The sequence below is a fragment of the Crotalus tigris genome, unplaced genomic scaffold (assembly GCF_016545835.1).
Source record: "Crotalus tigris isolate CLP2741 ecotype Arizona unplaced genomic scaffold, ASM1654583v1 scf7180000017614.5298720, whole genome shotgun sequence".
Lineage (NCBI taxonomy): Eukaryota > Metazoa > Chordata > Lepidosauria > Squamata > Viperidae > Crotalus > Crotalus tigris.
The window spans coordinates 4,720,462-4,736,670 of record NW_024096513.1 but is presented as its reverse complement, the minus strand read 5'-3'; the positions used below and the strand labels follow the sequence as shown (position 1 = coordinate 4,736,670).

Sequence of the window (16,209 nt, the reverse complement as noted above, 5' to 3'; positions counted from 1 at the left end):
TGTCCTACAGTATATCCAACTATCATGTCCAATTGTGTTTTTTTGAAATCAGTCAAGGTGAGTTAAATGCTGCCGTCTTTATACCATCTTGGTATACAACTGCATGAAAACATTGAGCTAAATGTTTGAGAATGGAATCATTAACCTTCACCAAACTAAGACAATTTGCACAAATTATTCCTAGCTTCAGAGAAGGTTAAGCTTCCCATGAAAATTGTAGTGACGAAACTTACTTATGCTTCTATTATTATAATTGATAATATAATAATAATATAATTGTCCTGCAACAATATATGTAACACTAGCAAACAACCACATCTGCCTACCCCATGTCTTCGGAAGGGACTTGATAGGCAGAGTCTAGTTTGAACATCTGGCTGACTGTGCAACCATAATAATAATAATGGTATTATTATTACTGCACAATCAGCCAGATGTTTAGGCTGGGTTGGCATTTTTATCCACCTATCGACTTCTTCCCAAGGACCTGGGATAGGCAGATGTGGATATTTGATGGTGGTACAGATATCATCACACAGTGGTGGGATTCAAATATGTGAACAACTGGTTCTCTGTGTGGATGCTACTTCCTGAAGTCCATTCTGGGCCTGGGCAACAAACAATTAGCTACCGGTTCTGCCAGAGTGGTGCAAACTAGCTGAATCCCCCACAGGAATGAAGGAAGGAAGGAAGGAAGGAATGAGTGGTGGGATTCAAATATGTGAATAACTGGTTCTCTGTGTGGATGCTACTTCCTGAAGTCCATTCTGGGCCTGGGCAACAAAAAAATTAGCTACCAGTTCTGCCAAAGTGGTGCAAACTGGCTGAATCCCACCACCGTCATCACAGGATATAAGTTGTACCAAGTGAAGCTGCCCTTTGCAATTGGCTGATGGTGATTTTAGTGCTCTTGATGTTTTGGAATTGTACCCAAGGCAGCTATTGCTATTAGTACTATAGTTGCTTTATTTTTCCATAGTTGTTCTACTTTTATTTAAGACAGCAATGGCCAGGCTCTTCTTCACAGACAATTGTTGAAAGCAGTTCTTCGGATTATTTGTCTGTTGATTGTTACCTACACAGTGGAAAGCACCGTGTACCTTGGAAAGTATCAGAATAACAATGGGAAGAGCAGAGGTGGCGCAGCAGTTAGAGTGCAGTACTGCAGGCCACTTTAGCTGACTGTGTTCAGCAGGTCAGCGGTTCAAATCTCACCGGCTCAAGGTTGACTCAGCCTTCCATCCTTCCGGGGTAGGTAAAATGAGGACCAGATTGTTGGGGGCAATGTAAATATATATATACATTGCTTACTGGTGTACACCGCTTAGAGAGTGCTTGCACTTAAAGCGGTATATAAGTCTCATAAATAAATAAATAAATGTCTGGCAGAAATGGAGAGGGGCTGCTGAAAAAGCTCCCTGGTATAAAATACAGTTCTTCCTTCAAATAGCCTCCTTTCCCAACTGCCTATGGAGATTCTCAATCATCCAGGTCAAAGGTATTTTTTTTCCAAAAGGTAACTGGACTTTCTCATTGTCATTTTTTTTCTTTGAAAACATTTTCTTTGAAAACTGAAGAAGCTTCTTGGCTGAGAATCAAAATGTTTTCAAAGGAAAAAAACAAAGAAGTCCAGTTGGCTTTTTGACTCCTTTCCCAACTTTTAAAAAACCTGCTGCTAAGCTTAGCTAAGGGTCAGCTTAGAAAGGGGAAAGGGTGGCTTTCATAGTATGGCTCGAAAAGACATCGGATGCTGCTAGAAGACGGGGAAACCTGGGAGAAATCCATTGTAGCACTTCATTCTATTGTAGTTGGCATTTCTATGTCCGTGAGCCGGTGAACAAGGCAGGGATGTAATACCTCGCATTCTCTCTGCAGCCATCACCTGTGGTCACCCAGGCAACCCAACAAATGGCCTGACCCAAGGCGCTCAGTTCAATCTCAATGATGTGGCCAAGTTTACATGCAACGTTGGATATCACCTTGAAGGGACTTCCAAGTCCCAATGCTTGGCGAACGGCCAGTGGAGTAAACCCTTGCCCATCTGTCGCAGTAAGTTGTGTTTCTCTATCCCCCTCCTTCTCTCCTCCCCCCCCTTTATTATTTCTGCAATCTAAATCTGTTCTACAGCCTGGAGCAGCGTCTCTTCTGATGGAAGCGCCGTCAGCGTATCCCGACTGTGCTTCTTTTCAATGTGTCCCAGCAGATTCTTAAAAGAAAGCAGGGTGTGCAGCTCAGCACAGTTCAGCTTCAGTGTCGTGTGGAAAGCGTAGATAAAAAGAAAGCTCCCAGCCTAACAGCTTGCTGATGATTAAAACTAAAATCGCATTATAACGTTCTTTATTTCATTTAAAAGACTTGCACGGCTGCCCATCTTAAATCACAACTCTGGGTGGCTCGCAATCCCCGTAAAATGGCAAAAATTGTAAAACCATAAAAACAGAAACTAAATGAATAAAGTTCACCCAAAATGCGTAATTGTAATGTTTCAACCATTATTTAAATGAGTGCAGCAAAAGGCATAAAGAACCTAGAGCAGAGGTCCCCAACCTTGGCCACTATATGACTTGTGGACTTTCAACTCCATGATGGCTGAGGAATTCTGGGAGTTGAAATCCATAAGTCATAAAGTGGCCAAGGTGGGCGACCCCTGACCTAGAGTATTGTTTAGTTTTGCTTCATCAATGAGCTCTAGTCAACCAATCAACTCTCACCAGTACAATAGAAAAGAATATATATATAGGTCTTTGGTTATTCAGGTTTTCTCCTGCGTCAAATTGGAAGTGTCTTGGTAACGTTTCAACGAAGTTTCATTTGTCATCTTCAGGCTGGTGTTTTCGGCTTCGTGCTTCTTGCTCCTAGAAGCATGAAGCCGAAAACACCAGCCTGAAGATGACGAATGAGACTTCGTCGAAACGTTGCCAAGACACTTCCAATTTGACACAGAAGAAAACCTGAATAACCAAAGACCTACATACAAACACCCACGAGAACCTCAGAAAACAAACATGACACATATGAAAAAGAGGCGGCACTTTTTGCTCACACTCCTGAATTGGTATATTGTCCTCCCATGTTATTTTAAAAAATGGAAGGGAAAAGATGAGATTCTTTTCCTTCTTGGTAACGATTTCTCTCTCTCTCTCTCTCTCTCTCTCTCCCCCCTCTCTCTTTGTAATATTCTTTTTATCTTCTGTGATTTGCTTGCAGTTGTAAATTGTACTGATCCTGGGCACCTGGAAAACAGCGTCCGTCAAGTGCAACCAAATGGGCCTCACAGATATAGTTTTGGAACAACCGTCTCTTATCAATGCAACCATGGATATTATTTACTGGGTACTCATGTGCTTGTGTGTCAGGGCGATGGCATTTGGGATCGGCCACTCCCTGTCTGTCATAGTAAGTTCCTTGCTTTCCTTTTGCTTTGATTTCCATTCAGTTCAGAAAATGAATGTATCATTTAAAGTGTCAGAATCCAATTATATTTCATTTCTAGTTATCTACTATGGGAAAAAAAAACATTTCTGCCCTCTCTGGATTCTGTCATACTACGAAGGGGAAGGGGGATGAGCAGGGGGGTTTTCTGGCTCGCACTTCAGTAAACTACAAAAGGATGGGATGTTGATTCCCATCAAGAGGACTTACCGTAACAATATGGCCATTGCCTTTCATCTACTCAGCTCTCTGAAGTCTTCCTTTTGCCAGCAGAGATGGAAAAGGGGGGGGGGAAACAAGGCAACGCCTGGAATCTGGGAAAAGAGGATGAGTGATCATCGCCGGAAGAACTATGAGGGGGGCTGCTTGAGAACACTTAAAACATTGAAGAGTGGGAGAGAATTCCTCAGATCCTGTCTAGAACGCCTGCAACCATCTTCTCTTAATAAAGATGCCTGTTGGAAGAGATATTCCAAGAGTTCTGTCTTCTTAAGATGTAAAGTGGGGTGAGTCCTTACATAAAGGCTCTTTTGAGATTGCAACTGCTTCCCCCTGCCTCTTCTTGGCCCCATGAAAAAGGGGAAAGGGAAACTCCACTGCTTATGCCAATCCTCCAGACTCTTAAGCAAAAACCCAAATTATCTATTTATTTGTATTTGTTTGTATTCCACCTTTTTACAAATGACTCAAGGCAGCGAAAATACCCAACACATCTTCTTCCACCTATTTTTCCTTTAACAATATCTCAGATCTCGGAGTCCTAGTGGACAATCATTTAAATATGAGCCAGCCATGTACTGCAGCTGCCAAAAAAGCCAACACAGTGCTAGCAGAGGGATAGAATCAAGATCACGTGAAGTATTAATACCACTTTACAAGGCCTTGGTAAGACCACACTTGGAACACCGCATCCAGTTTTGGTCACCACAATGTAAAAAAGATGTTGAGATTCTAGAAAGAGTACAGAGAAGAGCAATAAAGATGACTAGGGGACTGGAGGCTAAAACATATAAGGAACGGTTGCTGGAATTGGGTATGTCTAGTTTAATGAAGAGAAGGACGAGGGGGGACAGGATAGTCTTCCAATATCTCAGGGGCTGCCCCAAAGAAGAGGGAGTCAAGCTATTCTCCAAGGCGCCTGAAGGCAGGACAAGAAGCAACGGATGGAAACTAATCAAGGAGAGAAGCAACCTAGAACTAAAGAGAAACTTCCTGACAGTTAGAACAATTAACCAGTGGAACTACCTGCCTCCAGAAGCGGTGAATGCTCCAACACTGGAAGTTTTTAAGAAGAGACTGGACAGCCATTTGTCCGAAATGGTATAGGGATACCTGCCTGAGCAGGGGGTTGGACTAGATGACCTCCAAGGTCCCTTCCAACTTTATTATTATTATTATTATTATTGTTGTTGTTGTTATTACCCTGTGAACTCAGTTGGGCTGAGTGAGAGTGACTGGCCAGTCACTTAGCCAGCTTTCATGGCTAAGGTAGAACCTGAATTCATGGTCTTGTGCTTTCTATCCCAGTGCTTTAATCACTAGTTTATTTATGGAGACGGTAACTTCCCAGGGGAATTTTTATGTTGTACCAACTTTCTCTAGATTTCTCTGTTCTCAACATAACAACACACGATCCATTGAACTCTGACATTTTCAAATTTGTGTGTAGTTAAGATGCTTGGAGGATCAGATATATTCAACATTTACCCCTGGGGAAGTCCACCCTGGAAAAATAGCGTTTCAAGATTAAAATAATAAGTGTTGCACCATTGTAAGGAAAACAGTGATCAATCAAGATAAATACATAAAATAAACTATCCCCTTTAAAGCAAAAACAAAAACCCCACACGGGTGATATCGCAGAAATTCAGGGAGACCCTTCCAACAGAAACCATAGCAAAATGATCATTTTGGTTTTCTGTTATTCCTCATTATTGGCTTGCTTGTTTGTGCCGAAAGCCTACCAGCATCTAACGGGACTCCCCCTTTTTAGCAGGATTTTTTTTTTATTTCCCTATTTCCTGGGAGAGAAAGGGAGAGGGGACGGGAGAGAGAGAGAGAGATGGCTTCCATCATATTACAGCTTCATCTGGTCACTTGGCTCCTATCAGTGTCCTCTCTGAGAGAGAGAAATAGGAGCCATTAGCCACTAGAGATAATAAACTCAGAGGATAATAAACAAAGGAGAAGCTAGGCAATTAGTGGCCTCTGGTTCTCTGATTCTCTCTATTATTAGGCTGAAATCCCTCTCCTCTCTCTTTGTCTGTGGTTGGTAACCTCATCATGCTGGAGGTCCACTTCCAATGTTGTGAAACCACTTGCAGGAAGCCCGGCCAATGATGAGAAATTCTGGGACTTACGGTCCAGCAATATTCCCTGATTCTTGCAGCTCCCAACTTGCTTTAGTTTCAAAGAGTTCGGAAAGTGTTTTTGAAGTGCCAGGGACTCATTTGTAAGTCCCCATTTGATCTCAATGAATGACTCTTTCACAGCCTATCAATCCTCCCTCCCTTCCCTAGATAAGGGTCGTGAAGAAAAGGTTTGGAAATACTCTCATATAGACGACTTTGAACTCCCAAAGAAAGCCACGCAGGGTCATTTTGATGCAGTGAATGCAATATTTGGAAGAGAAGCTTCAGAGCTCCTTAACCCCCGTCTTGGGCCAGCTAAGAAATCAACTATGGTTATTCTTCCACAGAAAGCAAGGAAGAGAAGATCAGAGACCAATTCCACCTCTAAAATTACACGAATGGGGCCAGTATATGCTTTAAAACTCTGCAGCTATTGACCAAAAAAATAAAAAATAAAAATAGAATTTAGGGTGAAATGCCTCTCTGTATTTCTCATCTTTATCTCTTTCCAATGCCTTTAATCCGCAACTCTGTCCCATTTAAATGAGTACATTCTTTTTTTTTTAATAATTTTTTTTCCAAACTCTCCCCCATACATATACCGTGATATTTATCAGATGTTAACATACATTCTTTTTACATTCATATATAAGATACTTTTGATAAAATGAAATAAATACATACACATGACTTTTGGTGTTGCTCGCCCATTTCCCCTTTCACTGTATCCACATTCCTTTTTCTCTACCTTCTTTCTCCCTTTCTTCTCTTCCCTACTTCCCTCTTCTTCCTCTCTTCTCCTTCACCACTCTCCTCCCCTTTCTCCCCACTTCTCCTCTTCTCCTCCAACCTTCCTACTTCCTTCTCCCCTCCTTAAATGAGTACATTCATCTGCACTTAAAGTAACAAGAGAAAAAAAAAAAATCAGTGGAATTAAAATCCAGTTTATATGTTCATCAAACAGTCTGTCTCAAATCAGCTCTTAACACAATTAGCAAAGCCTGAATTCTTAGGAGGTCTGGGGAATAATTCAAGACAGAATATCGGCCTAAATAGGAGAGTTTCTCCAAGGGTAGATATTGGTCACACCATCAGTCTGCTAATTAATATGACTAATGACTTTCAGAGAAATGTTACAGCTCAAGGGAAGACACCAGCCTTATATTTATCAAGACAATGAAGGCCCAGATTTTGCACATTTAAAGTACAAGGTAGTTTGGTTTAAGTGTTACGCCTCTCCTTCCTTCTCTTAAAGCAATCAAAGAACCAAATGTCTTTTTAATTTAATTTCTTCAGCACAATCTGTTTTCCCTGTATTGTTGGCATTTCCATCTTGTCACCGTGGAAAAGTGATACACGAGGCCCATTTTGCTGTAATTAGGGGACTGTTGTACAAGTAAGCTTAAATAGTTGCCGTCTTAGGCACTGGAGCTACTTTAAGAACTTATCTCAAGTGAAATATCTAGGGGGAAAAAAATTAGAAATCCAGCTTGGACATAAACAAGCAGGACATTTTGAGAGAGAAAAAACAAGGGTGTAATTGGAATATTTCAATTAGCTAAATGTAGAGTCTTTGCAAAGTGTTTGGGGAAAAAAAGTGCTTTGCAGTGTGCAGGAACACAAAGGTTGGAAAATAGAAGACAATAATAAAAAAATGACAAGAGGAGACAAGTTGTCAGTATCACTGATGACACATCCATGATCTTACAAGATGCAAAGGAGCAGTTATTGACAGGCAGTCCTGCTAAAATGATGCCATTGAGCCCCAAAGAATCAGAGGTGACTGAATTACTGAATGCCAACTCTCTGAGATCTGAGGAATCTCCTGGACTTCATTGTTAACCAAGTTGTGACATTTTGACAGGCAGACATGGCTTTTTAAGCATCTGGGATGAGTAAATAACCCACCAGACAGTCAGCAGAGTTCAAAAGATTTGAAAGTAGTGGTGTTGTCCACTTCTACTTTCTCTTTCCAGTATTCCCCCATGGAATGAATACTGCATCAAAAAGGACTAGAGAGCTCAGCAGGTCTCCTGCAGAAAAGACCATGAAAGCAATCTAGACACCACTGCCAGAGGTTTACAGGGATAAGTAAATATATATATATATATTAAAATGATGGTGATAGCTATAAACCAAGACCTGGCCTTTTTCATGCTCCATTGACGTGGTGGAGACTTCCATCATCACGTTTAACTGGCTTATACCCCTGGGCCAGCTTTTGACCAAACATAGATCTTACACAATATATCGAAGTGAGTTTGGAAGTTTCTGATGAGTAGTATGAAAGAAAATCAATGAAAGTGGTTTTATAAAGGAATTTCTGCAGAAAATAATAAGTGCTTGGAACAGAGTGGGAAGCTTTGTCTTGTCCCCAGATGAAGACTTCCTTGAGAACAAGGAAGTGCAGATAGTCCTCTACGCACCACCACAATTGGGAGCAGCATTTCCATTGTTAAGCAAGGCAGTTGTTAGGATGTGGCCTTTGACATATCAGTCAAAGACCACAAGCAATACAATTGTGGCAATATAGAAAGTGGATAGAGAGAGAGAGCAAGAGAGAGAGAGAATGAAAGAAGAAAGAAAGAAAGAAAGAAAGAAAGAAAGAAAGAAAGAAAGAAAGAAAGAAAGAAAGAAAGAAAGAAAGAAAGAAAGAACTTTAGTTAAGGTTGAAATGAAAACTTAGTGCTCTTTTGTTTTAGTGGTCTCCTGTGGCCATCCTGGATCCCCACCTTATGCCCAGATCTTGGGTGATGTCCACACCGTAGGAGCGGTGGTGCACTACAAATGCCAGGAAGGCAGGAATTTGATTGGCAATTCCACCCGCACCTGTCAGCTTGATGGGCGTTGGAGTGGCTCTCTACCTCATTGCTCAGGTAAGAAAACTGAGTGGCAAAAGACGTGGGTACCAATGTGGAGGCATGTGGGTTGATTTATCCTCATCTCTTTAAATAGTATTGTTCAGTAAGGCTGTATAAAACAATCTGGATTTCAAGGAAAGTATGCTTTGGAATAGGCCTACGTCAAGGGTAGGCAAACTGGGCTCTTTTATGACTCGTGGACTTCACTGTCAGGCTGGCCCCAACTTGAAAGAATGATCCTTGGCTCCATAGGTGTTAGAGAAAAGATACTTTTACTAGAGAGGTTGAGTGCAGCCTGAGCGAGCAAGCTCTGAAGAAAAACCATGCGAAAATGATATGTTGAAAGCAATCCCCAATGTCCAAAACCTTCCCCCAGGTCTTATTCTGATGTTTTGGGAACGTGGTATCTCTGGCACCAGCAAATTCCTTTCCTAGGACCAGTGTCCTTGAAAAGGAGGAGAGATGACCTCTGGTTCCTGTTGGTGTCCATACTTCCTAATTTCCCACAAGATTCCTTCACACCTCCATCACTCTTCCCCTCCTGAGTACCCCCTCCCCCCTCTCCATTATGGCAATTGCGAGTAAGCTTCAGAAAAAGGTGAAGATAGGCAGCTGACATTCACTTTGGACTGCAATTAAGGATCTTGAAACTGTAAGATTTTTCCACTGTTAAATAAGTGAATAATTCAGCATGTGATGTAGGCTGTAGAGACTTTCACAGCAGGGTTGGGATCTAATTAATTTTGCACCAATTTTTGATGCCAGCACTTACCCATTAAAAACTTGAAGGTGTGCTTCCTGCTTTGTTTATAAGAAAACCTTTTCAAAAAGAAGTTTTTTTTTTTAAAAAAAGAAGTTCTTATTAGGTATCCAGTCAGAAAAAATGATTTGCAAAGTCGGTTTGGAGAGAGAAAAAAATGTGGCCCATTGGTGGTGTTTTACATAGAGAAGATGTACAGCTCAATTTTATACATGTCCAAAAAGAGATTAAAACAAAATTGTATCTCCCACACAAGCAATGCACCAGACTTGTTTTGGAAAACTGCATTTTTTTTTTTAAATGATTGGTGGAAAGGCAATAACAGATGGTCACCACATGACTAAAGGAGCGGGCACTTTCCAGCTGCCAAATCCCTCATTCAAAATGGCTTCCTTGCACACAGACTTCCCTTTTGACTGTAGAGGGAATGACTTACTGGCTCACTAGAGCACCACGTCTCTGTTCCCAACAAAGCCAGCCTCTCTGTTTCTGCAAAGCTAACAGGTGGCCTTGAAACACCTTCCCCTTTGAAAAAAACCAGAATTGGCAAACCAAACCAAAAGAAAAAGATGTAAACAGGGCTAGCAACTGCTGTGTACATCTGCTTGGAATTGTCCCAAGGGTTACTGAAGAGATTGTTTTAGATAGATTTGAACCACGGATGCCACACATCTGTAGTGCTGTACTTTACACAAAAGGGTAGACACCGAGTTGGAGAAGGATCCACAGTCTGAATGTGGGACTCAGTACAGAATATCAACGGAGCCAGGACCAGGAATAGCCGAAAAGATACAGAGGAGTTGGCCAAAGGAAGATGTTAGCAAGGAACATGTTCATGCCTACATATTGATGCTTTCTATATGTGCTGGGACCAAAGGGTAAGAGCAGAGCTGCAGGGGCATCATACTAGGGAATGCTGAATTGCTGTCTTGCTATTTGTTTTATTTTATTCTTTAGATTGTTATTTCTTTATCTGTTTGTTTGTTTGCTTCCTTGCTTTGCTCCAAAACCAGTGAGTAACATTGCTTGTGCCAATGTCAGAACTTCTGCTTTCCTTCGGCAGGAAGCATCCGGGGACTTTGTGGTGATCCAGGAATCCCTTCCCATGGTATCCGGCATGGTGAAAACGAATTAAGTGTGAACAGCACGGTCTGGTTTAGCTGTGAGCCAGGTTACACGCTCCGGGGCTCACTGCAAAGAATCTGTCAAGCCAATGGATCATGGAGTGGCACTCAGCCAGAATGCGAAGGTGGGTCTGGTCAGCAGCTCAGCCTGCAAGGACCTATATGGGGCAAGTCAAATGATTTGGGGTGTTTTATGCTTTCTGAGCTTTTCTTTTCCCCTTTCACCAATATATATATATATATATATATATATATGTTGCTTCACACATTTGTTTATTTATTGATTGGATTTATGTGGCTGCCATTTCACAATAGTGACTCTGGGGGACTTACAACATTTACAAACCATACCAAAACATAATATTCCTTGCCTTCTTAATATTTAATGTAAATATGTATGCCGTTTGCACAGAAGCTGGAGGGATGAGTCCATATATGGTGAATTAACAGTGGCAATAGTATATAGTGAGATTATAATTCTTTCAGAGATTTCTAGCTCTCCACCACCTCACCTTCATCACCTGGACTTCCCAGAAGTGTAATTCACAACCTGGAATTATAAGAACTAATATACACTCTTTCTGGAGAGCAAAAAAATTGCAGAAGGCTATCCTTCCCTTCCTTCCTTCCTTCCTTCCTTCCTTCCTTCCTTCCTTCCTTCCTTCCTTCCTTCCTTCCTTCCTTCCTTCCTTCCTCCTCCTCCTCCTCCTCCTCCTCCTCCTCCTCCTCCTCCTCCTTCTTCTTCTCCTACTCCTTCTCCTTCTTCTCCTTCTTCTCCTTCTCCTTCTTCTTCTCCTTCTCCTTCTCCTCCTCCTCCTCACCCTCACCCTCACCCTCCTCACCTTCATCAAACTTTAAATTGCTAGAATGAAGCTACTGGCTTTGGCTTTGTCACTGACCAAAAATAAGCCATTATCACTACATGTTTACATGTTTCCGGTAGTATCTAACATACTAGCAGATGTCTCTCCACATTCACATAGCACATTGTTATCTGTCAAGAGCCTCCACTTGAGCATATTGACTTTATATTTAGGCACTCCAACTCTCAACCTATTCAGGGTCCTCCAGGTAATATAATAGAGGTCAGATCCTTTAACCATACCCTCCTTTAATCTTATTCCTTGCTCGGTAGTCTCCTTCCTCCATCTTTTAATTCAAATTTGTTCTTGTGTACCCTCAGTAATGTTTGTTCTTGCCAAAAAGCTGTTCCTAGATCTGAGTCGGTGGGCTTGGGGTATAAATCTGCATATGCCTAGCATATGGTTTCACATTTTCAAGCATGTTTTAGATTCTTTTCAGAGGCTACACACTTCAGCTTCACTGACCAGCCTGGATTCATGAGTTAGTTGTTTGCTAATGCCAAGTCTGTATAGCACAGCAAATTTGTCCAGAGATTTAAGATATTTGTACTGCACTGACTTAAATGAAGACATTTGCTACGCTCTTCAGGCAACTATCTACCTTTGGTTGACCTGAACCCCTGGGAAAGTCACAAACAAACTTGAAAAGTGAAAGTGATCATGGTTGAATACAGCTTCTACATTTTCCCCTTTTTTGCCCCCTTTGAGATTATGCTTGTTAAAACTTTGCAGTAAAAAACTGGCACCAGGCAACAAAATACCAAAAAGAAAATACAAGTTCTTACGAGAACATCAAATGTCTTCCAGAAGAGAAGGCACCGCCTAAGTTGGAGGGAGTATTCATCCTTCTGAAAAATTATACTTCAAACAATAAAATTGAAAAAAAGAAATGGAAAATTCCAGCCCTGACTGTTTTATATCTTAGTCATGCTGGCTGGGGAATTCTGGGAGTTGAAGTCCACAAGACTTAAACATCCCTCCCTTAGAGTCTCACACCTTGCCTTGATGGCTGACAAAAATACTTCTCCCAATTATGGATTATTAGATGCCCGTGCCCAACAATTAATCTCTAGAGCAGTGTTTCTCAACCTTGACAATTGCTGGCTGTGGAATTCTGGGAGTTGAAGTCCACATGCCTTAAAATTGTCAAGGTTGAGAAACACTGCTTGAGAGTCCTCTACTTTTACCCTGGAGGTGCCACTAGGAGTCATGACCAACATCCACTAAAATCTCTCTTTAATGGTGGTCTAAGTAACCATCATTTTTTTGTGATTCCAAGCTTGTGTGAGGTTGAGAGCAAAGATTCACATTAAATTTTCCAAGTTTCCCTTACCATACTTTCATCTAAGGATGATCAGCAGGGAAAAACCCTGTTGTCATGGTGACATTTTTCTTTTCTTAAAAAAAAAAAAACTACTCCATTAAGCCATCTCATGCTAGATAAAGTTACATTTAACATCCCTTAGAAGCCTAATAAACATATATATATTCAGATAGCTTTTACAGGAAGAACAGAATAGAAAAAGACACCAGGTAATCCAGTGTAATAAGCTAAGCGGTCTTTTCAAGGGATTATAGTTACTTCTATACTTTAAAAACTTCTGTATTTAAAATCAATGCCAGGGAAGACAGGAAAATGGCACACAGAGAGACCCAGAGAGTATGAGCTTCTATCTGGTTGATCAGAAGCCAAGCTCTGTAAGTTTGCTGGAAATATATTCTGAGGCAGCCAATGACCAAAGAGAGGTCATAATTTGTTATTGTAATAATAATAATAATAATAATAATAATAATAAAGTTGGAAGGTACTTTGGAGGTCATCTAGTCCAACCCCCTGCTCAGGCAGGAAACCCTATACCATTTTGCACAAATGGCTGTCCAGTCTCTTCTTAAAAACTTCCAGTGTTGGAGCATTCACCGCTTCTGGAGGCAGGTTGTTCCACTGGTTAATTGTTCTAACTGTCAGGAAGTTTCTCCTTAGTTCTAGGTTGCTTCTCTCCTTGATCAGTTTCCATCCGTTGCTTCTTGTCCTGCCTTCAGGTGCTTTGGAGAATAGCTTGACTCCCTCTTCTTTGGGGCAGCCCCTGAGATATTGGAAGACTGCTATCATGTCCCCCCTCCTCCTTCTCTTTGTTAAACTAGACATACTCAATTCCAGCAACCGTTCCTTATATGGTTTAGCCTCCAGTCCCCTAATCATCTTTGTTGCTCTTCTCCAATCCCCTAATTATTGTCCTGATGCCTGATAATTCCTCTGTCACTACTTCAAATACCTCCATTTGTTATTTCATTTTATTGCTGCAAAAGGGATGGGTCATGTAGATCAAGCCCAAAATAAATATTTTTATGATGTTCAGAAGGAGCCAGGAACATGGATCCCAGACAAAACTTTTAAATCACAAAATTATGAATGTAGTGCTGTGTATAGAGAATGACAGAAAGTCATTTGCAACTGAAGTGTATTTGACAGATGCTAGGATCTGTATCCAAGACCAAGGGATGCGAAGAAGAGATTTAGAGCTAAGGTGTTGGAACACTAAAGCTAAATTATGGCATGATGCTCTTAGAAGAGAATATAAGAAATTATGACAAGGGTAACCAAGATATTTTTCAGCTTGAGATGAAGATGAGATGTCACATATCTCTCCCATGCCATGATGTTGACTGCCCCATCCCTGGTCATAAGATAGTATTCTGTTCTGCAGAAGGCAATCTCAAGGTAGCTCAGAGGAGGCTTCCTTCTGCATAGAATTTTCTTCTCCCCAAAGACTACGTCACCATACTTCTCAGCATTTGTTTCCTGAGGCAATTTTCTCCTTGCATGCTCAAAGGTGGAGAACCTGAGGTCTCAACGCTGCATGCTGTTCCTTGAAGCACTGCGTGAAGCCTCCAGACTTCCTCCAAAATTGGCAGCAAATTGTAACTGTCAGTGTGGCAGATGGGGAAAATTATTACATCAAGTGAACTGAATTTTAATTAAGTTTTTTTGTTTCATTTTGTCCTGGATCCACTTACATTTTGAAATGTGATCCTTCTCGTATATCGTTCAAAAACTAAATGAGTCTTGAACGTCAATTACGCTGCATACTTTGGTTTTCTAGACCAATGCTGTAAACTGATTTGAGTTAAGAGAGAAGAGGGGAGGGGGGGGAGGGAAGGGAAGGGAAGGGAAGAAAGATTTCCAATGCTCCTGCAGTTTTGCCCATGACAACTCAATGGGGAAGCCGGTGGGAAGTCAAAAGTTGCTTAAGAGGTTTTAAAAAAAATAATTTTGCTTTATTCAAACATGTATAGAGCTGCCAATCTTTTATAAAAGTCTGCATGGCTCCCACTCAACAGTTAGAACAATATCAACAATAAAACAAAATAATACATACTATATATTTATTAAAACCATAAACTTTAAAAGCCCAACACAAAAGTTAAGCTTCCACACATTGTACCTCATTAAATCCTGTCATCCATATCATTGTATCCCAGTAAAGCCAGTTCTTATATGCTTCTGGGGTGACTGGGAGAGTAGAGGCCCACCGAACCTCAAGGGGGGGGGTCTTGATAGAGCAGGAGGAAAAGTGGAAAAGGCACATTTCCTAGATTCCATAAGATGGCAATCTTTAAGGGAAGAAGCTAGTAGCATGCCCACCCAGTATGATATGGTAGGATGGGTACAAATCTTTACGGAATCCCGCAGATAACCTGGCCCTGTGTTCCAGTTTCAGTCCCCAGGCTTGGGATAGTTACATATTGAGCTCTGTGCTTCAGAGATTTGTGGATTTTTGTGCACAAAGCATAGCCTTTAGCTGGACTCTGAGGAACACGCTTTCCCCAGTGTAATTCCCTTCTGTCCACACATTTGGGTGGCTCACCCCTGCCTCTGAGACTGAGAAATAGCAGGCATATGCTTCGGCTGACTTGGGTTCATTTGGCAGCAAAAAAAAAAAAAAAACAGCAGTGTTTATTCTCCAGAGGGACTGTTAATTTTAAGCCTTTTTTTTTCCTTTTGCCCCATAATCATAAAAATTCAGAGGGAGTTTTTTTTCCAAAGAACCCCAATCAATACTTCAAAGGCCACAAATGGTTTGGAATGAAGCAAGCTAATTAATTGCATTTCAATAGCGCTCTGCTGTGTTGGCATTTCCATTTTATGCGACATAAGTTGCCTTGTAACCAGGATCCTCTTACCAGACTGAAGAGTCAGGCTTCGTTTAGCTTTAATTTCCAGCGAGGTTTAAAATGAAAATTGGCATTAAAACAAAAACAAGCAAACATATACACAGAGAAACCAGAGGAACGTTTGTTGTTATTTTTTCCACCCTCCTCTTGGCACCAAACAGGGACGGAGTGAAGAGCAAAGAGTTTGTAAAAATAGTTCTCTTTTCCTAGCCAGTTAGCCATGATGTTTCATTACCTCTGATTGCATTTGAAAATAAGTGTTGTTTTTTTCAATAGAAGATGATATTTGTAGCTCAGAATCCTACAACTGTGGAATCCTTGGTACCTCTCTGAACTTGTTTGTTTTCTTGTAGACATTTCATTACCCAACTAGGTAACATCATCAGTGGTGGTCAGTGGTGGGAAAGTGTACAGAGGGGAAAGTGTACAGGGGGAAAGTGTACAGAGTTTGCAATGAGGGGCTGAGTGTGAGCAAACCTTACTGTCTTTAGCACTGATGATGTTAGTTACTTGGGTAATGAAGCATCTGCAAAAAAGCGAACAAGTGCAGAGAAGACCAAGGATTCTTGTTGTTGTTAGTTGCAAAGTCGTGTCCGACCCATCGTGACCCCATGGACAATGTTCCTCCAGGCCTTCCTGTCCTCT

General features: G+C 41.2%; 1 protein-coding gene across 1 annotated transcript in view; it reads left to right on the top strand.

Moving 5' to 3' along the window:
• CSMD2 (CUB and Sushi multiple domains 2) overlaps positions 1 to 16,209 on the top strand; it is a 356,715-nt gene that overhangs the window by 313,781 nt on the left and 26,725 nt on the right. The window contains exons 51-54 of the mRNA XM_039329926.1: positions 1,876 to 2,049; positions 3,208 to 3,396; positions 8,486 to 8,659; positions 10,468 to 10,653. Coding sequence (XP_039185860.1) covers positions 1,876 to 2,049; positions 3,208 to 3,396; positions 8,486 to 8,659; positions 10,468 to 10,653 — 723 coding nt within the window. The remainder of the gene's footprint in view (positions 1 to 1,875; positions 2,050 to 3,207; positions 3,397 to 8,485; positions 8,660 to 10,467; positions 10,654 to 16,209) is intronic.